Here is a 23,621-nt window from a genome sequence, read left to right as displayed (position 1 = left end):
ACCTAACTAACTACGGAGTACGGAGTACATAACTAGTTACTCCGTACGGAGCCGTCCACCAGCATGTGTACGGCGCACTGCTGAGTCCAACGTACTCCGTACTCTGTAGTGTTTCGCGGCTGTCATGGAGATTTAGCTTAGCCAATCGGACGGGGTTACGGACGCAGGCTCTTTGCTTTCCTACCTCTCCTCCCCTGAATGAACCCTCCCCCTGAAGCTAGAGCCTTGAAAACTGATGGGCATGAATTCGGGATTCCATGCTATGAAGTCCTCTTTCCCATAGAAATATCTCTGTCTGTCTTCAATCATTGCTATTATTTTGATTATGATACAGAACACCCGATGTTCATGAGATTTGAATCTGTTCTGTCCCCCCACGAGAATACGGAGTAGTCGTTGATGAATTGCAGCCCACATCAAATAAGTACAGAGCGCAGAGGAGCTTGGTTTGTCCTCTGCATAACTAAAACCACCACTCCTTCAGTTTCAGCGGTTATTGCATATTATATGCAGAAATACACACCTATAACCATCCCCCGCTAACCTGTACTTGTCCCAATGAACCGGCACCTTTGCATTCATAACTTATCACTCGACAGATGCTTGGAAAATGACTTCAACGACACCACAACCGTCGCGCCCAACCACGAACCCTCCGTCCACAGTGCTTCCACCTCTACCCACAGGCAAACTAAAAAGGAGCACGCCAGGACCCGCCGATGCGAGAATTCCTGCCACCCATGCATCCTCTACCAAATTGCGCACTCCTTCGGCCGTGAAGACAGTTGCAAAATCTACTATCCCGTCGCCTACCTTCAATAGTAATAATGCTACGGGAAGATCGCCGTCTATGGGTCATATATCAAACAGTCCCGAGAGAGCGGTACGACGAGCTGCTAGTGTCGCTGCATTCCCACATCCTTCCAAAATGGCTAGTCGTGCATCGCTCATTTCCAGTTCTTCATCTCTTTACAATTTGCCGGCCGCCAATTCTCGCCCTTTAGATTCTAGTACCCCATCGGGTGGCTTAAAATCCAAAAAATCCCATAGAATCCATACAGGAATTACGAACACCCCCAATAGTTCTGGAGTTACGGCTTTTCAGGATAGCAGCGGAGAAGACAGTTCGACTCAAACAGGCCGAAGTACAGAAATCCGCTCTTCTACGCTCCAATCGCCGACACCGAGCCGGAGCTCTTCAGCACAGGGATCAACCTATTCTACTAGTGCGACTACTTTTGACGATTGCGATGACAACGGTCGAAGGAGAAGGGAAGAGCCTGCCGCACAACCTGGCACAAGCAAACGCGGATCAAAAATGAAGGAAGGAAAAGGCAATGTGATCGTTAGTGTCAGAGTTCGTCCTGATTCCACAAGCAATGATAGCAGCAAAACGGAAGTCGAGTGGCTAGTGGACGGGAGGAGATCTTTGGTGTCCTATCGTGGGAAAGAAGGGGGGGACTATTTCTATGGTAAGCCGATACCGATGTTTCAACCCAGCCTCTGGAGAAACTGTCCCTACTCGTGCGAACTGACCTAAATTTACAGATAATGTTTTTGCGACCCATGATACCAACGCTAAGGTTTACGATGCATGCGCAAAGCGACTTGTTCGCCGCGTTATGGAGGGTTACCATGGAACCGTCTTTGCGTACGGAATGACGGGTACTGGTAAAACATTTTCAATGCAAGGTACAGCCACATCACCCGGAGTCATACCCTTAGCAATCACCGATATTTTCTCCTACATTCGTGAGACCCCTCATCGCGAATTCCTCTTGCGAGTGAGCTATTTGGAAATTTATAATGAGAAAATTCATGATCTTCTCTCTACCCCAGCGTCCGCCGGCATAGGACCGGGCGCAGGGCAACAAGAAGAAATCAAGCTGCGAGAAGATAGCAAGCGAGGTGTATATGCGACACCCTTGAAAGAAGAAATAGTTCAGAGTCCGACGCAGCTACTCAGGGTGATTGCCAGGGGAGACCATGCCAGGAGGACCGGAAGTACCCAGTTTAACGCCCGTAGTTCACGAAGTCATGCCGTGGTTCAAATTGTGGTTGAAAGTCGAGAACGAGGCGCAGCCTCTACCCCGGGCCATGAAAGGCGCACGGGTCTAGTGCCGGGAGGTGTACGGGTCTCAACGCTCAGCTTGATCGATTTGGCCGGCTCCGAGCGTGCAGCTGAAAACAAGGAGAGAAGAACTGAAGGTGCTCACATTAATAAAAGTTTACTCACTCTTGGTACGGTTATTGCGAGGTTGTCTGGTGACAAGGATAAAGCGACAAGCCACTCGGATCGCGATGGAAAGCATCTCCCATACCGAGACAGCAAGCTTACGCGATTGTTGCAACCCGCTCTGTCGGGAAATTCATTGGTCAGTATTCTCTGTACGATCCAAATAGGATCAACAGGAGGTAATACAGCTGCCAATACACACACGAATGAAACATTAAACACATTAAAATTTGCTGCCAGGGCAAAAAACAATATTGTGAGCCATGCAAAGCGCGCGGAAGAGGCTCATGCCGGTGTATCGGGAGATGCAGGTAGTCGTGTTCTCCTAGAACGATATCGGATGGAAATTCAGGCACTTCGGGCACAGCTCGAGAAACAGGGCAAGTCACACGCTGAACAAGAATCAAGGCTGGAAGAAGAACGATTCGAGAAAGAAGCGGAAACACGTCACGAGGAGCAGATGCTAGAAATGCAACTTGCCAGGACGGCGTTGAAGGAACGCATCGAACATCTCAATCGCTTGATTCTGTGCTCAAAGTCTACAGGTGTGAATGCCAGTGGAAACTTTTCCTTAACGGGGCTTCAACTACGTGGCTTTGATTTAAAATCTCTACGTTCATCGGGGTCGCATTCGGCTTTGGGTGGTTTGCAGCTACATCGATCACGGTCGACAACGTCCGTCAAGAGTGGCAGCGGAGCACCACACGATCAAGGTTCGTCCTTCGGAAGTGGTGATTATGAAGAGGACACTATTGGAGAGTTTGCAGACGGTACCGCCAGCCTGCAGGCACAAATCAATGCACTGCAAGCAGACCTAGCAGATAAAAACCGCTACATATCCACCTTAGAACGAAGGCTACTACAAGCACGGCGTTCAAGTCATTCTCGAATGTCCGTAGGCCTGTCTCAGCTCAAAGCCGGGGGATCATCGCCTTGTGATCCTGAGATTGCAGCATTACTCCGTGAGAAAGACATGGAGATCGCAGATTTACGTCTTCAATTGGACGATAAGGATAGAATGGTGGCCGCGCTTCGCTCTGCCGCACGCCAGCGTGAAATAGCGCAATTAGCAGCGGAGTCCCTACCTCCTGATCCTCCTAAACCCCCATCCATCCCCCTGCGTGGACATCGGCCGAACCACTTAAGCTTCGAGAGCACCAGCAGCCCAATTATGGGCCCTGCTCCCGCCCCTGCAGGTAGCCCTGTAAATCTTCTGTCTCCAACGAAAATAGTGGAAAAGGATAGAGACAAGAAAAGACGAAGCGTGGACGAAATGTCCCGAATGCTTGACGAGATGATTCAAGACCGAGTGGAGAGTGGGCATTTGGTCAAGGGCATGAGAGGAAGCGTCCGCTTGGCCAGCGGACTACGAAAGGAGACATCATTAGAAGCAACAAGCCCGTCCCCCACCAATGCCCCTCCCATGTTTGAAAGAATAGCAGCTCCACTTCAGGAAGTTGCAGATGCCTATGCCGCTTCGTCATGAATAACGACCACTTGAACCGCCTGATGATGAATATTTCTTTTGTTTTATCGTGATGACTTATCAACCCTCTATTTTTATTTTTTGCAGTTCTTGACAGTTATGTTTGTTCCTTCTTGTTTGTGAATTTGTGATACCCATTCAATTAATCTGCTTGATGTATATAGTTTGACACGAGACTTTGGATTATTTACCAGATGGTTATCACCTGTTCTACCCTAGATACGCAACATTACCCAGACCACCTTTGTTTCAAAACTCCTCTTTTTTTGATGATTCTTGCTTCTGGCTGTTATCAGGGATATCTCTGCTTGTCTTGATACAATCCTCCAGCCTCAAGACTGGTTAACTACCCTACATTTCAAGCTTTTGAGCAGTTATAATACACTCCTGGCTTTACTTTGTTTTCCAGAGTCGCAAAAATATGCACTTCACATATTCTATACCATCCATCTATCCATCCACAGGGCTCTAGAGAACAGAGAAGCCACCGCAGACAATCCCATAAACCACTAACATGTATGCAGCTATTCTCTAGGAAGAAGCAGGAAACCAAAACGAAGAGATTTAGGGGATCAAAGTGCAGCAACAAATTCTTAAGGTAAGTTCTGAAACAATCCCACTGAGGATCTGCAACAAAATGATGATCCTAATTTAGTTCGGTGACAGACAACAATCGTGATTGACCACCTTCAACTTTCAGGCGGGGAGGTCTGAGAAGCACACTTTGAAACTCCAATGAAACACACCCAGGCGGCAAATCATCTGGAGACTCCGCAATTAACATGTGATACTTTTTCGACAGCTTGTGGCACCATTGTCCACATCCGTTGAAAGTAATTACTTGGCATAGATTCACAAGCTCCTTGAGTGACCAACCCATGATTTTTGGTTTTCACTGGTTGATAAGTGAAGAATATCCCGGTTATCAGTTTTCACTTCTCACATTCTTCTAGGTTATTTTACTTTTCTCGCTCTTTGAGTACGGAATACACTGGCCAAGGAGTCAGTCTCTTCACGGTAATTTAGCAGTCTTGACCTGGCTACACAACTTTCCGTCTATCTTGTCTCTTAGGTCAACCATATCATGCTGCTACTGTCCTGCCTTCTACTCCCCATGTCAATGCTTGAGAAGAAGCGCATCCTTTTTCATTAACATACAAAGCCTGATCGCTCCTTACCAATCCTTCATTCTGTCAGTATCAGCTGGTGTGTCTGATAATACTGACTAGATCTCTTAATCTTTTCAGAAGGACATCTACTGTGATTATTATCAACGATTGGTTTCAAGCTGGTACTTCCCTCCACCAGCCTGAAGTGTCTGTTTTTACCTCCAATATAGGTGTCTATTATCCCCGCTTAGCTATTTCCCCCCCCCCCCCCCCCACCCCGCGCCGCTACATCAGCCAGCCCTTTGCTCCTACCCACAGAGCACACTTAACAGATGGATATTGTTCTCTACTGAAACAAAACTTCCCATCCCCCTCCATATGTTTGATCCCTGCAAGCTATATACTCATCCGTCCAGTGTATCATTCGTGATAGGGATAACCAAAGGTGCATAAAACTACAAATATGATTATCTCATCACGGCGTGATCCATATGGGATGGCTGTTCGCAGGACCCACACAGCAGGCAGCCTTCGGCTGGCTCCGCTAGTCTTGCGAGTTCCGTTCATCAACTCCCCTCTCCCATCACCAAGCCTTCCATCAACATTCCCTCCTCGTGCTCCCAGGTCCTCCGACTTGCGTGTTCTAAAACCATGGTGGCGCTTAAGTCTAATTCTCGGCTGTTGCCTCACCGTTACCTGGCTTACGTTTTCAATTTGGCACATTGAAGGTGCTGTCGTTGCTTGCCAATCGCATGGGGAAAATGCACGCGAAAGTTTTGGAAGCAATACATTACCGGACACTCCTGGACCTATTATGATCAAAGATGAAAGAGGACGGACCCGATGGACAGTCTCAATTCCACCGGATCATATCGTGCCACTGTCTCCCTCTACTTATGCGAGAATATGCATGGAGACGTGGGACTTGGCGGCTCATGTCTCGTTAATAACGAATACTAAGTCACGAACAATTGATGGGCAACTCTATAGATTTCACTACCAGGACAAGAACTTTATAGACATTGTTGATGCGCAAGAACTAGGCCTCCTTCCTAGCAATTACCCTACCCAATTCCCTGCTAAAACAATGGCTGGATTGGGACGACAGGAGCATAGTACTGAAGATTTACCTCCGTGCAAAAAGTCCTTAACCTTCGTGCTAGAGTCGGATGATGCTGGCTTCGGTGTAGCATTGATGGGTTTATGGATGGCCTATGGACTCGCCAAAGAAGAAGGGCGGGCGTTCTTTATTGATGATTCCAATTGGGCCTATGGCAAATATACTACATATTTCAAAGCTCCACCATTACCGACATGTCATCCTCCATTTATGTCCCAGCGGATACCATGTCCCTTACAGGCGCGTCATCTACTGGTTTCGCCGTCTACCTTCCGCTGGATATTCAACAAGAATTTCAGCGAACGGTTTGAAAGCCGACATAAAACTGGCGTTGATCGGCAGAAGCCCATATTCTCGCTTCTTCGAACTGGATATGAGAATCTCTTTCTTTTGAGCGACACCGACAATGCGTTTTACAGGAAACGGATCATGCAGCTAAGGACCGATAGGCAGGGGGTTCAGGTTGGGATTCACATACGGCGTGGTGACTGTCACCCTCTAGAATTTCAATATGAAAATTCCTACATTCCCCTGGACGTTTACACCCAACGAGCTGAAGAACTGGTCAAGTCACTCACTGCTCAGTCCCTTTCGCAAGCCGCAAAGAACACGACGATCGTGGCCTCTGACGACCCAGATGTGTATCTAGCGCCAGAAATGAGACATGTCCGGAAGGCCCAATCATATATCTCCCTAATAAGTAAATCTACGCTTGGCACGGCCTCAGCTACCCCCAGGCAGCCCGTGGACACGAATAGTGGCTGGGAGGGGGGATTTTTTAATGGCTTATTCTGGTCCCTGGGCTCCCCATTTTCTCGGCCAAGAAGAAGTGATAGTCCACCCCCATCAAAATATCCTACTTCACTTTCTTCTTCCAGCGGTACCACTCATCCCTTATCGGGGCAGAGTGCTGATACGAGCACCTTTACTTCGGATGATGACCAACTTCACCTCCAGTCCCTAGATAATGCGCTACGGCTACGTGAATTTGTCGGTCGCGCATACATACTCGATCTTGCTGTGCTTGGCTCGTCAGATGCCATAGTATGCGGCGTGAGCAGTGTAACATGTCGACTACTGGGAGTTATACTTGGCTGGGAGAGAGCGATTGGGCAAAAGAGATGGAAAAATGTGGATGGTCCCTTGCATTGGCAAAGCTTTATTTGGTAGTTAAATACGGAGTATCTGACGGGTACGTTATCGGTCCTAGATAACAAGCCCTCACTGTATGTTGGGTATGTATGTACATACGTACGTACGGCACCCATTAATGGGCTCGCTGTCCCATATGACGGGAATAAATAGGGTGCCCCGGGGGATGGGGGTTACCACAACAGCAAATCTCCCTGTTCCTGTTGGTGGGATATTTGCCGAGAACCATTATTTTTTAGTCCTTGATTTGACCAGGTAGGAGCGCTGAATATGTAACGCAGGACGGTTAACCATAGAAAAGAGACAGTCAACTTAAACACAATGGGCATTTAATATCCCATGACTCAAGATAATCAGTTAATTTCCAATTCCGATGCCCTTTCCGTTGCGAACGTATCCTTCCACTCCTCCCATAGTTTCTGTAAACCGGCGACATATCTGGCATGCAGTTCATCCACGTACGCATCTTCAATGTTATCCTTGTTTCGTTCCTGCATCACTTGAATCGGTCTCCCGACCACAATATTTAACGGCCTTCGATACGGCATCAATCCAACATCATAGTTGAACACGCCCCTGGCATGGAAAAGAGGGATCGTGAATCCCATCGTACGCTTCACTAGAAGCTGAAATTTATGTATGAGGGGATGTTGGTCGGACGCCACTTGTTTATATAATTCGTTCTCCCCGAACGCCAGCACCGGCACAAGATCTGCGCCTGTGCGAATGGCAAGTTTGATGAAGCCCTTGCGTCGCTTTAAGACTAGACGAATCATGTGTGGCTGGGCATCCAGAGATTCACGCGCACCCCCAACCACAATGGTAATTGCTCGTCCCATGCCCTCTCCATCTGCGCCTCCCCTGGAGAGAAGGTTTTCGCAGGATTCGCGAGACACACTTCCTAGACCCATAGCTAGAGCGTAATCGCGATAGAAAGGGAGGCGGAAATTAGAATCTAGGGTAAGTAAGGTATTGGTAATACCGGGAAAAAGCTCGGAGAACCCGAGAGCTTCAGTCGCAAAAGCTGCGAAGGCTCCATGCGATATAATCCCATGGGGATGATATCCGAAAATATATTTTCTCGTTGGTGGAAGAAGTTCGGAGCGATGAAGCTTCGCCGGGAAGTATCCTGCGAAATACGTCCAGATCCTAAGCGATCGCAGAAACCGACTCCGCCGTCGTAGAGAGCCGTCAGTGGCCACCTTCGAAAACAGCGAAATATAAATAAGGTAGGGCAGCAAAAGCGGCCAGAATAACGGTATGGCGCAGGAGAAGAAGAAAGCTGTTAGAAATATAGCGATGGAAACGGTGTGATACAGGACCACTAAAGTCTGAAAGCGTCGTCTCGGGCTAATGCTAAGAGGAGCCCACCGAACCCTGGAGTTGAGAAGAGTATGAGTAAGGGGGCCGGGACGCTACTGGTCGTGTTAATAATTCACAGCACGTACCCAAGAGAACTTTCTACCTCTCCAAGCCCAGAAGGGGTTTCGCTCAATAGGATCCTCTTATCGAAGGCTGATGCCACATCCCCCGGGCGTTTACAATGGAGTTCACCATCCCTTTCGGGACAGATTGAATCTGCTCGCCCATCTTGCCAGGTCTCTTCGGTGCTGATGGAGCCCCCTCTTGGGGCGGCATCGCTCGGGCAGCCTTTAAGTGGTTGCTGAGCTGTGGAAGGCAAGACAGAGTGCTCATCAATTAAGAGATGGTCGCCATTCTCCTTCAACATACTCATTTCTGAAGCTATCCTGTCGGTATCCGGCATTGATGTGAGGAAGTTCCGCCTCTCCTACTCAGCGTCATTGAACTCTAAAGATAGCAATATGGCGTAGCCCTTTGACAGTGAGAAATTTGAGAGCAGAATATTGACAAAAAATGCCTCTGCAGAAACCCAGATATTTTGGGTCACGTAACTGAGTACCTGATGTCAAGGATCGAACAGCGCCAACCGAATCACAAGAGCGTCGATTCTCCTCCAAGCTACTCCGTAGTGTGGATAACCCGATGATGTCAGTTAACTCATTTTCAGCTGCCTTTGGTCACAAACCTTAATTTACACCTGACTACGGAGCACGGAGTAACCATTTACGAAATAACAAGGTTGGTACCTGGTACTCCGTAAGTGGAAGGATCGATTGTTAACTAAAATTCCTTGGCAAAATCTTGATTTTTTTAACTCGGTACGAACGCCTTCCTGCCGCAGCTTGGTGGTGCTAGCGACAGAGCTGTACGTCTAAAGGCCCGAGTGCCAGATGGGATGAGTTAGTTAACAGAAGCTAGCGACAGAGCTGTACGTCTAAAGGCCCGAGTGCCAGATGGGATGAGTTAGTTAACAGAAGAGGGCTGAACGTCGACAGAAACTTTAAGGTCCGGGATACCAAACATTTGGATCCATGTTTTTCGATACTCGCGGATGATGTATTCCTTGTAACTGCCAACAGCATCGCTAGCTTCTGCTCTTCTTTGAAATAATCCAGCGCCCCATTGCTCCAACATATCGCACATGTGATTATGGAATCGGCGGAGCATGGTGTCATAATAAGGATGGAGACCGTCACCAAGCCTCCATCCTTCTGGGGGAGGCATCGTGGGAAACTTGACTGTAGCCTCCACAGCACGAACCGCGGCCTCAGTATATTCCGTCTCCAGGGTTGTCTTAACTGCCGCAGTCGAACCAAGTGGATGCAGACCCCATTCGGCACGGATGTTATCTGTAATGCTCCGACCGTGACGAAGCCACTCGTTTCGAAAAGTCAGGTAGTCAAAAACCCCCTGCCGGCGAAGATTAGACTGGAGCTCTGCGCCAAACCTGTAGAGGAGCCATTCATAGTATGAGTGCATTTTGTTGTGTGGGGCCCATACTGCCGGTGGTGGGCCGTCTGGAAGCTTCACAGATTCCTGGAAGGCACGGGCAGCAATGGCCAGAAAACCTTTGTGCTTCAGGGCACAGGTTGTGGCCGGTTTCAGGTTGCTAGGTTGAGACTGGCCGAAGTTGTCATTTAGATTTGCTTAATGAAACATCACTGATGATGGTGTTCTTACCACTGGAGATGTGGAGTGAACCGGGCTGACGTCCAACTGAAACTTGCTTCCATAAGTGGGAGTATGAGGAGCAAAGAAGCTCTCTGCAAGGCGGCCTTCAAGCCTAGCAAGACCAAGGCCCCCCGAAGTGGAAAGAGAATCATGCTGGGCCATATTTCATTGAAGTATTTGGGGAAAGAAACTCGTGCCGGACCACTTGGAGGACTGGAAGAACAAAAAGAAGGTTGTGCGAGCAATACAGTTTCATTATTTTGTGCTTGGGTTTAACAATTATAGAGACAACTGGCAAGATAATATGGGTTAAACATATGGCAGTAGCAATGTGTGGAGGGGGGAAATTAAAAAGGTGAATCTGGTTGATGCAGATTTGGCATATGACATGATATGTAATACGTTCTTTACATAGCTGGTGAGAATATTTTATGGTATCAATCCGGGAAGACAGAAAACGGTATAGTAAGCCCACAAACATACATGTCAGAAACTTGCAAGGGAACTTTTCACAGTAGAGCAACAGAAACAAAAAAGTTTCAGCTTCCCTTTGCATGCCTTTTTTTTATCAAGATATAGCAATTATATAGAATTAAAAAGCGAAGACAAGGAAGGCTTGATACGACATCAAGTCCCAGGAATTTGCGGCTCAAACAGGCAGGCGCCGCCTCAGAAAATTCAAGATGTCATAAAAATCTGCAAAAAATTGTCAGTCAATCTGAGGATATACACACGGAATCAAGATATCTATACCTCGTTTAATGACTTAGCGTCCAACAACGCCATCTTCTTCTGTTGAATATAACGACTTCGTATGACTTGACGGCCCAGTGGTCGATGTTCCCTAGCATTGATCATACTGTCCCCGCTGATATATCGTTCTCCAGTGGATTGCTGAGCAGATTGCTTGTTGGGTAAGATTCCCTTGCAGCCGATTCGGCCATCGGGGACCGATTCTTCCTCATTGACCTCATCCATTTTCCTTTTTTTTGACTTCTTCTTCTTTTCTTTCTTGCGCGATTTGCTTTCACTTGGCACGATGTTCGTACTTTCATCATCGGAGGTTTGATTGGCGGAGTTAATAGTGCCCCGTTCAGGTTTAGAGGAGATTGATCTCGAGTCTATGGGTTCTTCCCTATGTCGAGATTTCTCCTTTCTTTTTTCCTTTTTGGGACGTTTCTGCGTCGTTTCTTGCCTCGACTTCGGGTCACTGGAGTCATCCTTGTTGGCTTGTTCTGCCACAACTAAAGTCCTTGCCGGATCTTCCTTGACCAGGTATCCGCCCGGCACAAAAGCCATGCTCTTCCACCTTCTCTCCACGAAACTGAGAAGTTTGATATCCTCCCTTCGGCGTTGTTCCTTGACCAGCTCCACCTCACTCTTTCCGTTTAGGCGACCTAATAGATCCTGAAAGGCATCCAGCCCTGTAGGTTCATCTTCTGCAAGTGGATTTCGGGGGCGAGCTCCTAGCCCAAGCGTATCATCTTTGAGCACAACTCGGATATGCGAAGCACTCGCGGCCGTATAGCAGGAAGAGTGGGCAGCACCCGGTGCTCCCAAAAATGCACCAGGGGTCCATCCCTGCGCACTCATAATTCGGTGGCCATATCCTGTGGTTGACCTAGACCATGCTATATTGTTCGGGTCGTGGGAAATTTTGGTCCGTCTATTGGCTGTTAGTAGGAAAGCTGACGATGGGACGTTATGTACGATTCCACTCACTTTTTCGGCCCTGCTAAACCCATGAGGATAGCGGTTCCCAAAGCCTTTGGGCGTAAGGATTTAACCGCTTTACTGTGGCCGGCCGGGGAGGTAGTCGAGAGCGTCGCAGAGACTGATGAGTGAAGTACTCCGTATGGAGCACAATCAAGCCAGGCACTCCAACCAAACTCATACATGTGGAATTTGCCCATAATTACGGAGTAATGTGAAGGTGATCAGTCTTGGCACCTGCCAAGATTTCTTCGAACCAGAAAGATCGACCTCCAATCATTGGCTCATATGGCTTGAGCCCCAGCCAAGAGTTGTACTCTGTACTCCGTACCCTCAGCTCTGCTGCCACAACTACATATCTCTTGGTCTAAGCGTTGGTAATTGAGTAGCTACCGATGACTACGGGAGCAAAGTTTGACTTAAAGTGAGGATGGGGTAGCCAGTGGTTACAGTATGGAGTACCACCGGGGTTTCATGGTTTTCAATTTGGGAAACGAATTACAGTCATGTAATTAATAGTTACAGAGTACCTCTCAATCATCACAAAATGCAGCCCTGTTCGCATAGCAGGACCCCAGCAATAAGATAGGCCATTGTTTGCTAGATGACAAAGATGGCAAGCAAGCCAGGATTACAAAATGATGCAAAGAGCCTCTCCTCCAGACCCCAAAAGCGCGCTACCCGAGTTAATGAGCGCAACCCATCAGCGGAACCTCCCACATCTATGGCAACTGATTTGCTTAAAGCCTTGAATAAACCTGTAAGTATCTTGTGGATTGATAGATGGTTGTTGAGTTCGAGAACCATGCACAATGTACTCCGTACAGCTTGATTGACCACTTGTTCCTACCATAGGTCGAAGGGGCTAAGAGGAAGAGTCGAGGGAAGCTACAAGCTCAGCACAAGGTTCACATCAAGAAAGCGGAAGAGGACCTCAATGGCTTGATTAGCCAAAATAAGCTAACTTGGTGAGTGTAGTTATATCCCTACCTACATTCCTCTCCGCCCACTTCTAATCAACTAACGAACTAAATAGCTCGGAGGTTAGGAAAGCCCAATTAGACAGGCTTTCCGACCTTGTGGAACAGAAGGCAGAACTTGAAGCCAAAATTATCAGTCAACTGCAATCCTTAAATTACCTCTATAAAGCTGCAACCAGGTGAGCTGCGTTGCTGGCTGCAAGAGTTAACAAACAGCACAGATAATACTATCCATAATCAGATGTGGAAATTGCACTTGTTGACCTCAAATGTTCAGACTGATGTGTTTAATTAGCTTTGATAAAGAGGTAGAAATAGTTATGTGATACATTAGGGGTGATCAAAAAGTAACAATCTTAGGTAAATGATATTGGGCTAAGTATTTGGTGATAAGAGAGAAATTGGTGTTGTGTCAAGTCTTGCCAGCCTGACACTGCAACAGGTGGAAGAAGTGATTAAAGCTAGTGCCCTTAGCCAGCTACTTGACATCTTGATCGGTAGGCCCTGCGGTGCATGGGTCAGACTTAGCCATTATGTGTGGAGACAGCATTAGCGAGAAAAGTGCCGGATATGGCCACCAAAATGGGTTGGATTTGGCCTCCTATCCGCCAGACATTAAAATTGTGTAAAGTTGTTGCATTTTTGTATGTGTATTAGTTATAGATTTTTTTTTTTTAAATAGGGGGATTGCTTTTTAACTTGGCTACTTTAAACTGTATGGTGTAACTATGGTGTACATACTCCCTGCGCACATATTCCCCGGTGACAGCGCGCTCCTATCTTTAACCTGGCTGATACATATTCTGTGGCCACACCCCAACATATTCATGCCACTGATTTAAAGAGTTAACTACCTAATCATTCCAGTGCAAAAGTCCAGATGATGAGTTATGCTACATGCAAGAAAAGTTAGACATTGCGCGGTTGAGGACTTAGCTACAAAAGTGCAAGTCTCCTCCAGGTCAGTTCTTTCTTCTGCTTGTTGCTCCAGGACAGCAATCACCCAGTAATTCTTTCCACTTCGCTGCCACTAATGGGATATTCACGGAATCAAAATAAAGCATTCTACCCTTTTGGAGAGGAGGCTAACTCTTGTCGTAAAAGAGCAGCATACATATTCACTAGCAGAGATGTCTTTGCGGGTTCTTTGTCAAGACCACCCTCGACGTTCTATAGCTTTGGTTACCCCTGATGGCCATGCCCTTATCCTAGAGTATTCACCTACTTTTTCAGAGTCGATACTGTCTACCGACTCTGATTCCAATGTCCTCTCACCCCGATGCATCGTAAAGTTCTCGAGCGCCTCTTGGAAGCGCACAGAGCACCGGTTACTTGGGATCGGACATGGCACTCTAGGCCTTCTTACCCTCGACAATGATGTGTTTCTATGCGTCATTTCGAGCTCAGCCAGTGTAGCGAGCCCCAGACCTAAAGAAACTGTTCGAAAAATCACAAACGTCGACTTCTGTGAGGCAATACGTCCATAGTCACGCACAGTCCTCGCTAACAGGGTCTTGTTAGACTGCCTCAACCGTCCGGATTACGACGATACACTAGGATTTCACCAAGAAAATGCCAATTACGCTCATTATTCCCAGGAAAGTGACTATGGTACTGCTTTTCAAGGGAGAGATGTAATAACAGAGGATCCTTTTCTGGAGCTTAAAAAGCTATTGAGTGATGGTAGCTTTTATTATAGTACAGACTTCAACTTGACGAACCGAGTACAGGACCGGTAAGGACCTGTCCTTGCATCCCTTCTACCATATCTAATCGCCTTTACAGAATCAATGATGTCGCCTTTGATATCGAAAGGCTAGACGAATCATTCCTTTGGAATTCGTACATGATTGGACCACTCCTACAATTTCGGAGCAGACTGGCGGATCACGAACGACATCTCCTTGATTCATCCCAGATTCTTTCCTCAGTTATTCGCGGTTTTGTCCAGAGCACGACAATTCCTTCACCCCCTCTCAAGTCCATACCAGCAGGTCTCCCAGCTACTCTAACTTTAATTTCACGACTCTCTTCACGAAGAACTGGCACAAGATTCAATTCCCGAGGCATAGACGATGATGGCCAAGTCTCCAATTTTGTAGAAACAGAGACGATTTTATGGACTCCCCCCGGGATAACATTCTCTTACACCCAAGTTAGAGGCTCGGTCCCTATCTTCTGGGAACAAACGCCTGGCTTAATTCCAGGCCAGCAGAAGATTCAAGTTACTCGGTCTGTGGGTGCTACCCAACATGCATTTGACAAACATTTTCAATCTCTTCAGCTGAACTACGGTGAGGCTCATGTCATAAACCTGCTGAGTGAAACAAAGCCGGGAGAACTGGAGTTATCTGAAAAGTTCCGCTATCATAGCCGACATAGCCCTCTACGAAGGATGTCCGAGAAAGGGGCACCTTCTGAGCATCATCTTTTACGATGGACCGATTTCGACTTCCACGCAGAAACTAAAGGTCCTGCTGGCTACGAGAACGCTATGCTTATAGAGCATAAACTTGGCTTTTCCATTGACAGGTTCGCGTATTTTCTATCCGAGGACCCTAATGGTGACACTACGCCACGATCAAAAGTCGATGAAGGCAAATCGACAATTATTCTTCATCAGGAGGGAGTATTTCGCACCAACTGCCTTGACTGCCTTGACAGAACAAACCTTGTGCAATCGCTGATTAGCGTCATGGTGCTGGAGAGATTTCTTATGCAGAATAGCTACACCTTGCCACATGAGTTTTGGGGGAGGCATTCTACTTTATGGGCTGACAATGGCGATGCCTTATCAAAAATCTATGCTGGTACCGGAGCATTAAAGTCATCGTTCACTAGGCATGGCAAGATGTCCATTGCGGGGGCAATTGCCGATGCAAGGAAAAGCGTTACCCGGTTATATGTCAATAATTTTATTGACAATGCCAGACAGAACACCATAGACATTTTATTAGGTGCTTTGACTGGACAAACTGCGGTCCATCTTTACGACCCGGTGAATGACCATGTTATGGCAGAGCTAGCAGAGAGGTTTACTGAATTCTCATCCACTAAAACGGTTCGGATATGGGTTGGAACGTTTAATGTCAACGGTAGACCCTGCAATGCTAATGAAGACCTGGGTCTTTGGCTTCATGCTCACCTTGCCAAATTCCCCAAAGAACCAACGCTTGTAGCAGTTGGTTTTCAGGAAATTGTTGACCTGAGCCCACAGCAGATTATGTCTACCGATCCGAGGAGTCGCAGAATTTGGGAAGAAGCTGTCAAAAAAACTCTGGACAGAGAAACATCTCGAAGAGGGACCAGCCCATACGTACTTCTAAGAAGCGGACAGCTTGTAGGTGCGGCGTTATTGTTGTTCGCGAAAGAAGATGTATTGAGAGAAATTAAAAATGTCGAAGGCAGTGTGAAGAAGGTAGTTAATCTACTCTACTAGTTCAAGTTAATAGTCACTGACAGCAATTTCTAAGACCGGACTGTCTGGAATAGCCGGGAACAAAGGCGGGTGTGCCATCCGCCTTGAGTATTCCAATACTAGAATTTGTTTTCTCACTGCACATCTGGCTGCCGGATTCGCCAACTATGAGGAGAGGAATAGAGACTATAACACCATTGCCCATGGGCTCAGATTCCAGCGCAATCGGACAATAAATGATCATGATGCTATAATCTGGCTAGGCGATTTTAACTACCGCATCGAGTTGAACGACAATAAAGTCAGATCTCTAATAGAGAAGGGGAGCCTCGAAGAGTTGTATGAAAAGGACCAGGTAACAGCTCTCCCATCCAACAACATCAAATACATAAATTATCTTGCTAATTTACCCGTTGTAGCTCAATTTGCAAATTAGCGCTGGTGTCACGTTCCAGGACTACTTCGAAGGCCCAATAACGTTCCCTCCCACATACCGATATAATAACGGAACGGATGTATATGACACCTCGTAAGTTTAGGCGTATGTACCGTAGATTCGCCTTTCGAGACTGATTTTTTTGAAATTTAGGGAGAAGCGGCGTATTCCGGCGTGGTGTGATAGGGTCCTTTGGAAAGGGGAAATTTTGAATCAAGTTGAATACAACACTGCTCCTTTGAAATTCTCGGATCATCGACCCGTATATGCTGTCTTTGAATGTGCGATACTTACTGTTGACGAGGGATTGAAGGCGCGGTTAAGCCACGAACTCTATGAGAAGCACAAGAAGGCAATCGAGACCACTAGTTCGCATTCAGAGTCTGGGCGTACCGAAGAAGTGGGATTAATTCGTGATGTGTACACTCCTCCTGGCCTTCCACCGGCTAGCTCTGATCGACATAAGTGGTGGCTCGACGATGGTGAGAGTGTTGTCTGTTCACTAGCGAGGGAATAATTGCTAACTCGAACAAGGTCTGCCTATAAGGTCATTGGTAAACCCGCCTACGGACTCCATCAGGAGCCACTATCCAAGTTCGAACCCCTTTTTGGCACTCACAGAACGTGACCGGATCTATCCATCCAACCCTAGCAGAAGTGATAGGTCATCTAACGATGCTAAAAGTGCAAGTTTGCCCCATAGACGCTTGGCCTCAAGTGATAATGTCGCACCGTTAAAAAGTGGCATTTTGTTGGATTTGGATTTCACCGAGTATGGAAACGTATTGCCTCTAGCAAAACGGGAGACCAGTGCTATGCAGGAACTCGTTGAGCTCTCAGAAACACCCAAGAAGAAAGGTCCGCCAGTTCCCCAAAAGCCTCTTTCACTGACCAAAAATCCTGTCGTCGACCCCAGGTTTAAGGGAAAAGGCACAGCAATGGCAACAAGAGCTCTTGGAGGGACGAACGCTGATGACAGCACGTATAAGCCTCCTTTCGCCGCTCGACAGGCAGACGATGGGCTCCAAAATATACCGTATTGGAACGGAGGAGCATCACTATCAGGGAAGTGGCCTGATATGGAGGAGCCCCATGCACGGGGTTCATCTCCAAAGCATAGAACCGGACCTGATATAGCTGAACTACTGGACTCGGATGTGGACACAGGAATGTCCAGATGGGAACCGCTTGAGCCAGGGCGATGATCATGGCATTGACGTTTCAGCATTGAACATGCTCTTATCGCAATTAAAAATGTGTAGAACACGAGATATAACATACAACTCCTTTGTTTATCCTATAGACCCTGCTCGCTTCGTTTGGTAGTCACCCGACCTTGTCAAACCTGGCCCACTATATGGTAAAGAGCGGGCCGCGTACTTCATAAGAGACCCATCTACTTTGTAAAATCTTGGGCTTTCAAGCTTTGCTAGCATCTGCATTTATAGATTTAAGCTCCTGGGCTAAAGTACTACATGTCGTTACATCTTGTGGGCGGATTGTATTGATGTATGTATATTAGTTGCAAGGATCAAAAACATTTCAGGCTAAGTAGAGTGAAACTATGGAGCACCTGGTGATGCAGAAAGGCATGTATGTATGTACATACATGTTCGCAAAAAGGATAATTTATTGATCCTTCTTCCGGGCGAATTATCCCAAATATATTTGGTGCGTGTCGCGGTTTCTCAATAACAAACCGGATGCCTTGCATGCTACAATTTTGTTGGCGGACGCCGTCACCGGGGACGATGATCAGCCCAGGGGACATCGGCGGTAAGGTCAAGGTCGAAAACAGATACCGTGCTTCAATTAGATTGATCATATCTTTGTGCTTCTGTATTGAAGGAGCCCTGCTCTTATTCGCTGAGGCTTAGAATCACCGATTTCCAAAAAAGGTCGTGGAAACGGCCAAATGTCGCCATCATTTCGGTAGGAGTCCTCCAAAATCAAGCCTACGAGCCGCATTCTTGAAAGATCCTTCATCTGTTACGCCGCCTCTTCTGCTCAAATCATTGCCCATCTTCTTTGCACCTCCAGCTTTGCGAGGTAAATTTTCTTTTCTAGTTGGCCTGGGTTCCGCGGACCACCACGCATGTTGTAATATCTGCTTCGCAGTACTGCGATTTCGTGGATCAAGTTTTAACATCGACGATAGCAAGTCTGCTCCAAGGTGTCCCACGGTGGGAAATTGCCGAAGGAAGAAATCCCTCCCTTGCAATGGGACAATTTGGTTCTTTTCAACGGGGACAAAGTTGGGCAATTTCGTTACCCCCGGCCAGTTATCCTCGGTGGGTGTGCCAAACGCGGCGCAGATCTTGGATATCTGATCCAAGTCTGTATTTCCTGCAGCGAAGGGGACGCGGAGGAGTAACTCTGCAAAAACCATTCCCATAGACCATACATCTACTGCGCCAGAGTACTGGCGCGCCCCGTAAAGAAGCTCTAGTGGCCTATACCAGCGCGTGATTACCTGGTGAGTCATATTTAGGCGAGGGTCTGCGAATGATCTGGCCAGTCCAAAGTCCGCAAGCTTAACTTCACCGTCTGATGCTATTAGCAGATTGTTTGGTTTGATATCCCTGTGTAAGATGAAATTCTCATGACAAAACCAGACTGCGCGGCCGAGCATGCCCACCCAAGCCTTGACGTCGGCAGCGCCGTACTGAATAGCGCTGTCTTTGATCAGCATCTCCAAATCACCGAGCGGTAAATATTCCAAAACCAAGTTTAAATTTCGATCTTTGGACGAGAAGACGGCATGAAGAGCAATTACGTTGGGATGAGACAGTTCCTGGAGATATTTCACTTCGCGTATTGCATCCATTGAGAGACCATCTTTGTATTCGGTATTGACTTTGATCTTCTTTATCGCGACGAGTGAAGAAGGATCGCTCCGAAGATGGCCAAGATAGACAATGGCATAGGTGCCTTCCCCTAATTTTTTGTCTTTGATCTGTTAGAAGAGGAGAAGAACGATGAAGGGAGAACGTATGGACCTCGCAAGCAGAAAAATGACCATACCTTTGACGTATCGATGACGGATTTCTGCATTTAATTGCTCTGCAAGCTCTGGTTCGGACCCCTTCGCCTTCCCTTCCATAGTTATGATCGCAGGCACGGATTCCGCCGCTCCACCTGTCGTTGTGCGGCGCACTGCCAGCGATTTTGCATGGGAGGTGTTGGATGTCGCAGTCCCAACATTTGGCGATCGCGATACGGGCGGTGAGACCGCCATCGATTGTCAAAGTCCTGTGAAGATTGGCGCAATGCTATGAAATAACACCCACTCGTGGCGGCTCGCGACTTCAGGTTTGTGGGCTTGTAGACCACCAAACTCGATTCAAAATTCGCCCGGAAGCCATCGACGGATTGTCCATGTAGGCAATGCGCAGTTATGAGATATAACAATACATGGCCGCGCTCGTCTTGTCGAAAGCCTCCGTTAATACTCCGCAGGTGACTTGGAAACAACTTCCGACTTTTGAGAGTTTGGCTCAATAAGTTGTGGACCTGAGTCCTCCGGGCCGCCCAACTGGACAAACTATTTTCCACCGAATCCCGGAGATTAGGTTATTCCGTTTCATTCCCGCTTCCCTCACAAAATGCATCGAGCTTTTATCGAAGCGCGACGAGTAAACAGCATTTACACCGTTGGTATTGAGGGTCATGAGGATTGAGTGTTTTCTCCCTTCTTTTCTAAAGTAACGTGAAAAAGAGTTCTGTCGGACCTTGAATTGTTATGAGTCATACGCATTGAATCCGCATCAGATCTTTGAGATTCGCTCTCCTAAGAAACGAACCGCCGGACCACCGTCTCGCTGCCGTTCCTCATGGCAACTGGCAAATCTGCTCTTAAACCCCTTCTCTCCTTCCGCCTTCCTGGACTCCTCCAAACCTCCCACCGATGTGTGCGCTATCTCCATAAAGCCGTCCGGCGTGGCTTCGTCCCGTCTCCTACCCCTTTCGTCCCAGATACGAAAACATTCCTCGCCCTTATTGGTCGCAACATGTCCCAATACAGCGATAAATTAAGTTCCTGGGAGCAATTATTTACAATCTCATCTCAAGAGCTGCGCGAGTTGGGTGTAGAGCCTGCCCGCCAAAGACGATACTTGCTTCGCTGGGTTGATAAATTTCGGCGTGGAGAGTACGGCGTTGGGGGGAACTTGGACCATGTCACTGATGGCGTCGCGGAGCTACGTGCTGTTGAAGTTCCGCGGGAGCAGATTCGCGCTACCGATACCACCACAGGCAGGGATACCGGCACTCATTCATTCAGCCTGGCTGGTACCGCTACAACCTCCCCGGGAAGCAAATGGGTGATTGTCAATCTACCAGTGGGCGAGACGGAAGTGAAAGAAAACACGTTTTCGATTAAAAAATATTCCGAAATCAAACTTCATCGTGGGAATAAGATAAAAGGACCGTATGTCGAGCTGCTTCCTGGCGCGAACGGCAGCGCGGCGAAAATTACGGTACAGGAAGGTATGTGGGAGGATAAATTAGGTCGGAAAATTGATGGAGGTGAAAGAAGAAGAGCAGAAGTGCGAGCAAAACGACGAATTGCGGAGTCGAAGAAACAATGAATAAGCCCTGAAGGTGTGTTGGATGGCACATTTCTTTTTGTACAATATGTGAATTTACTATAACATTGGATTGGACGGACTGTTGCAAAAACGATTAGATCACTTAGATTGGCTGTACTTCATTCTGTATCTCATTTCCTGTTAGTAATGCAGTTAATTTTATGCAAGTAGAGAGAGAGTTTCGACACAAATATTATACCTAACATATTACAGCGTCACATAATTAGGAATGTCTATCTACATACACACCATTGGTAAAATGATATTAAAAATTAATACAACAGCTGAGATAAAGTAGAATACATGAGCAGAGATGGTCATTGTTTCGAAGACGGTTTGCGTTTCTCCCAAGCGACCTTCGGGTTGCCTAGAGGCTTTGAAAACAAGGACTGGAAGTAATGTCAGTGAGATCGTGCAGAGCTAAATAGAAGGGTTAGGCCTACCGAATAATCCGTATCAGGAACTTCCTTATCACCATCGAGTTTTCTCAACTTCAAAGCTCGTACCAGTGCTGCAGTGATCGTTCCAAGTTGTACATACGCAAACTGTTCACCAATGCACCGATGTCGACCAGAACCAAATGGTAGATAGGGGCTATTTGCACCTTTACTAACTAACCCGTAACCATAATCAACTTTCTCTTCGGCCGCTTCGTCCTGGACTCCAGTTGCATTGACACCTCCCCCTTTCTCCCAGCGATGGGGATCCCATAGCATAGGCTCAGGGAAGTAGTCAGCCATACGTGACGGAACTCCTGGGGCTGCGAGAAGGTTATGGGAAGTTGGAACCACATATTTCGTTCCATCTACAGGCATCGGAGACTTCACGGCGCGAAGAATTGAGTGAATGGGTGCGTGTAGGCGTAGTGTTTCCTTGATGACATTTGAATGAAGTTCTAGGCGCTGAAGAGATTCGTACGTCAACGGGGGAAGATCTGGACCGAGAACTCGGAGCTGTTCTTGGTACAATTCCTCAAGGATATCAGGGCGGCTTGCAAGTCGGAGGACGATCCAGGAACCCGTCGACGCTGAGGAGTGTTGTCCAGCCATTAACAAAGCAATCATCATATGCGCGACTTCAACGTCCGGCACCGGTGTTCCGTCTTTGTAAACAGATGACATCAAATTCCACACCATGTCTTCAGAATCTTTCTTTCCACCAGCTTTGCGTCGTTCGCGAATTATGTCCGTGTAGACTTGGGTCATCTTCTGCTGGGCCCTGTCCCGCTTGCGGTTGTGCGGAAGGGGAGCCCAAGGGAACATAAAGTTGATGGCGGCGAAACCCATGTCGAGATCGGCGTACAACTCAGCGAAGCTCGAGTCGAATTTATCTCGGACTTCCTTCCCTTGGAGGGATCGAGACGCAGTGTAGATTGTAATCTCGGCAACGGATTTTGCAACATTAAACACGCCAGAGTCTCCTTGAAACGCAGGCGAATTTTCAAGGTAGCTTTCGACTTCTCTGGTGATAAGGGTCACGTAGGATCGTAACGCCTCCGAGGTAAGACCAAATTTGACAAACTGTACGGATAAGCCGAAATCTTGCAACTAGAGACAAAAGCAGATGAATTACCTTCTTCTGTTCCATCAGCTTAGCATTTGGGCAATCATAAACGACATGTCTGCCAAAAACGGGGGTAGTCAAAGGCGAGTAGACTTCTTCGGCGCAAACATCCTTTAGCTTTCCATTGAGGATGAAGTCATTACCCTTCGTTCCCAGGAAAACAGTTGTCTTCTTTCCAAGAAGGATGAATGTGAATATGTCACCATACTACCATCACAAGAGGATTAGAATTTAAACTTGAGCTCCCGGGAATGACACAGACGCACCTTCTTCTGGCATGAAAAGAAGAATTTATAGGGATCAATACCATAAGAGATCGTGCTTCCAATGATCGGAAACCAATGAAAGACTACCGGGGGCTCATTCGGATTCTTAAAGAAAACCTGCTTTAAAACATTGACAAACACTGAGAGCGTAAGGAACGCACATATTCCCAACAAGACCAACGTCCAGGGAGATTGGCCTGAGCAGGCCTTAGAAACGCCAGTCAGGACATTCGCTAGCAATCCCATGCTTGCAAAGATATGCTCTGAGAGCGATTCACAATCTCTCTGGTGAGCTGTGGCCTCCGGAATGGGAGTTGAAGATCGTTAAAAAGAATAATCATCACATTCCGAGAAACCAGGGGAACCAGCCCAGGCGTAAGAATACGGTAACATCGTTACAGTGCCTGGCCACCTGCCAAGAAGCTCTTCCCGTGATCGAGCCTTACTGATCTTGGCTTAGCTCGATGGATCCTTGAGCAGCGAGCCACAGCCTGAGCCACATTCGAGCGCAATCTGATTT

General features: G+C 47.3%; 10 protein-coding genes across 10 annotated transcripts; 5 read left to right on the top strand and 5 right to left on the bottom strand.

Moving 5' to 3' along the window:
* The first annotated feature begins 225 nt into the window (after positions 1 to 225).
* Positions 226 to 4,112, top strand: CIMG_07460 (kinesin family protein). Its single transcript, XM_001240296.2, has 2 exons — positions 226 to 1,472; positions 1,549 to 4,112. The coding sequence occupies exons 1-2, from the start codon at positions 611 to 613 to the stop codon at positions 3,720 to 3,722; spliced, it is 3,036 nt and encodes a 1,011-aa protein (XP_001240297.1). The 5' UTR covers positions 226 to 610; the 3' UTR covers positions 3,723 to 4,112.
* A 676-nt stretch (positions 4,113 to 4,788) lies between these two features.
* Positions 4,789 to 7,422, top strand: CIMG_07461 (uncharacterized protein). Its single transcript, XM_001240297.2, has one exon. The coding sequence runs from the start codon at positions 5,295 to 5,297 to the stop codon at positions 7,119 to 7,121; it is 1,827 nt and encodes a 608-aa protein (XP_001240298.2). The 5' UTR covers positions 4,789 to 5,294; the 3' UTR covers positions 7,122 to 7,422.
* Positions 7,083 to 9,080, bottom strand: CIMG_07462 (diacylglycerol O-acyltransferase). Its single transcript, XM_001240298.2, has 2 exons — positions 8,552 to 9,080; positions 7,083 to 8,480 (listed from the first exon to the last, which is right to left on the bottom strand). The coding sequence occupies exons 1-2, from the start codon at positions 8,866 to 8,868 to the stop codon at positions 7,457 to 7,459; spliced, it is 1,341 nt and encodes a 446-aa protein (XP_001240299.2). The 5' UTR covers positions 8,869 to 9,080; the 3' UTR covers positions 7,083 to 7,456.
* A 348-nt stretch (positions 9,081 to 9,428) lies between these two features.
* On the bottom strand, positions 9,429 to 10,298 carry CIMG_07463 (uncharacterized protein; the record flags this gene model as incomplete). The annotated part of the gene is made up of 2 exons (XM_001240299.1): positions 9,429 to 10,085; positions 10,146 to 10,298. 2 exons carry the CDS (start codon positions 10,296 to 10,298, stop codon positions 9,429 to 9,431), a joined length of 810 nt encoding a protein of 269 aa, XP_001240300.1.
* CIMG_07464 (protein PXR1) lies at positions 10,286 to 12,049 on the bottom strand (the record flags this gene model as incomplete). Its single annotated transcript, XM_001240300.2, has 3 exons — positions 10,286 to 10,832; positions 10,890 to 11,802; positions 11,859 to 12,049. The coding sequence occupies 3 exons, from the start codon at positions 12,047 to 12,049 to the stop codon at positions 10,815 to 10,817; spliced, it is 1,122 nt and encodes a 373-aa protein (XP_001240301.1). The 3' UTR covers positions 10,286 to 10,814.
* Positions 12,050 to 12,462: 413 nt separating this feature from the next.
* On the top strand, positions 12,463 to 13,012 carry CIMG_07465 (uncharacterized protein; the record flags this gene model as incomplete). The annotated part of the gene is made up of 3 exons (XM_001240301.2): positions 12,463 to 12,609; positions 12,705 to 12,817; positions 12,886 to 13,012. The coding sequence occupies 3 exons, from the start codon at positions 12,463 to 12,465 to the stop codon at positions 13,010 to 13,012; spliced, it is 387 nt and encodes a 128-aa protein (XP_001240302.2).
* Positions 13,013 to 13,703: 691 nt separating this feature from the next.
* Positions 13,704 to 17,988, top strand: CIMG_07466 (SacI domain and endonuclease/exonuclease/phosphatase). The gene is made up of 8 exons (XM_001240302.2): positions 13,704 to 13,790; positions 13,934 to 14,296; positions 14,351 to 14,564; positions 14,615 to 16,247; positions 16,303 to 16,602; positions 16,667 to 16,776; positions 16,837 to 17,165; positions 17,218 to 17,988. The coding sequence occupies exons 2-8, from the start codon at positions 13,960 to 13,962 to the stop codon at positions 17,886 to 17,888; spliced, it is 3,594 nt and encodes a 1,197-aa protein (XP_001240303.2). The 5' UTR covers positions 13,704 to 13,790; positions 13,934 to 13,959; the 3' UTR covers positions 17,889 to 17,988.
* A 185-nt stretch (positions 17,989 to 18,173) lies between these two features.
* CIMG_07467 (CMGC/CDK/CDK7 protein kinase) lies at positions 18,174 to 20,124 on the bottom strand. Its single transcript, XM_001240303.2, has 2 exons — positions 19,708 to 20,124; positions 18,174 to 19,632 (listed from the first exon to the last, which is right to left on the bottom strand). Exons 1-2 carry the CDS (start codon positions 19,919 to 19,921, stop codon positions 18,608 to 18,610), a joined length of 1,239 nt encoding a protein of 412 aa, XP_001240304.2. The 5' UTR covers positions 19,922 to 20,124; the 3' UTR covers positions 18,174 to 18,607.
* A 179-nt stretch (positions 20,125 to 20,303) lies between these two features.
* On the top strand, positions 20,304 to 21,473 carry CIMG_07468 (uncharacterized protein). Its single transcript, XM_001240304.2, has one exon. It carries the CDS (start codon positions 20,517 to 20,519, stop codon positions 21,270 to 21,272), a length of 756 nt encoding a protein of 251 aa, XP_001240305.1. The 5' UTR covers positions 20,304 to 20,516; the 3' UTR covers positions 21,273 to 21,473.
* On the bottom strand, positions 21,452 to 23,406 carry CIMG_07469 (cytochrome P450 51). Its single transcript, XM_001240305.2, has 4 exons — positions 23,102 to 23,406; positions 22,845 to 23,042; positions 21,716 to 22,792; positions 21,452 to 21,661 (listed from the first exon to the last, which is right to left on the bottom strand). Exons 1-4 carry the CDS (start codon positions 23,345 to 23,347, stop codon positions 21,590 to 21,592), a joined length of 1,593 nt encoding a protein of 530 aa, XP_001240306.1. The 5' UTR covers positions 23,348 to 23,406; the 3' UTR covers positions 21,452 to 21,589.
* Positions 23,407 to 23,621: the final 215 nt, after the last annotated feature.

This window comes from Coccidioides immitis (genome assembly GCF_000149335.2).
Source record: "Coccidioides immitis RS genomic scaffold supercont3.3, whole genome shotgun sequence".
Lineage (NCBI taxonomy): Eukaryota > Fungi > Ascomycota > Eurotiomycetes > Onygenales > Onygenaceae > Coccidioides > Coccidioides immitis.
Note: the sequence above shows the minus strand (reverse complement) of the source record. Positions and strands in the feature narration are given on the sequence as shown.

Excerpts from the sequence above, each read along its gene's own strand:
- CIMG_07460 (XM_001240296.2), top strand. The coding sequence starts at position 611 with ATGACTTCAACGACACCACAACCGTCGCGCCCAACCACGAACCCTCCG. Across the intron at positions 1,473-1,548 it reads AGGGGGGGACTATTTCTATG|ATAATGTTTTTGCGACCCAT; the intron begins GTAAGCCGATAC and ends CTAAATTTACAG.
- CIMG_07461 (XM_001240297.2), top strand. The coding sequence starts at position 5,295 with ATGATTATCTCATCACGGCGTGATCCATATGGGATGGCTGTTCGCAGG.
- CIMG_07462 (XM_001240298.2), bottom strand. The coding sequence starts at position 8,868 with ATGCCGGATACCGACAGGATAGCTTCAGAAATGAGTATGTTGAAGGAG. Across the intron at positions 8,481-8,551 it reads GAGGTAGAAAGTTCTCTTGG|GGTTCGGTGGGCTCCTCTTA; the intron begins GTACGTGCTGTG and ends TCTCAACTCCAG.
- CIMG_07466 (XM_001240302.2), top strand. The coding sequence starts at position 13,960 with ATGTCTTTGCGGGTTCTTTGTCAAGACCACCCTCGACGTTCTATAGCT. Across the intron at positions 16,248-16,302 it reads TCGAAGGCAGTGTGAAGAAG|ACCGGACTGTCTGGAATAGC; the intron begins GTAGTTAATCTA and ends GCAATTTCTAAG. Across the intron at positions 17,166-17,217 it reads TAAGTGGTGGCTCGACGATG|GTCTGCCTATAAGGTCATTG; the intron begins GTGAGAGTGTTG and ends AACTCGAACAAG.
- CIMG_07467 (XM_001240303.2), bottom strand. The coding sequence starts at position 19,921 with ATGGCGGTCTCACCGCCCGTATCGCGATCGCCAAATGTTGGGACTGCG. Across the intron at positions 19,633-19,707 it reads CCGTCATCGATACGTCAAAG|ACAAAAAATTAGGGGAAGGC; the intron begins GTATGGTCATTT and ends AACAGATCAAAG.
- CIMG_07468 (XM_001240304.2), top strand. The coding sequence starts at position 20,517 with ATGGCAACTGGCAAATCTGCTCTTAAACCCCTTCTCTCCTTCCGCCTT.
- CIMG_07469 (XM_001240305.2), bottom strand. The coding sequence starts at position 23,347 with ATGGGATTGCTAGCGAATGTCCTGACTGGCGTTTCTAAGGCCTGCTCA. Across the intron at positions 23,043-23,101 it reads TCTTTTCATGCCAGAAGAAG|TATGGTGACATATTCACATT; the intron begins GTGCGTCTGTGT and ends TTGTGATGGTAG. Across the intron at positions 21,662-21,715 it reads TTCCTGATACGGATTATTCG|TCCTTGTTTTCAAAGCCTCT; the intron begins GTAGGCCTAACC and ends CATTACTTCCAG.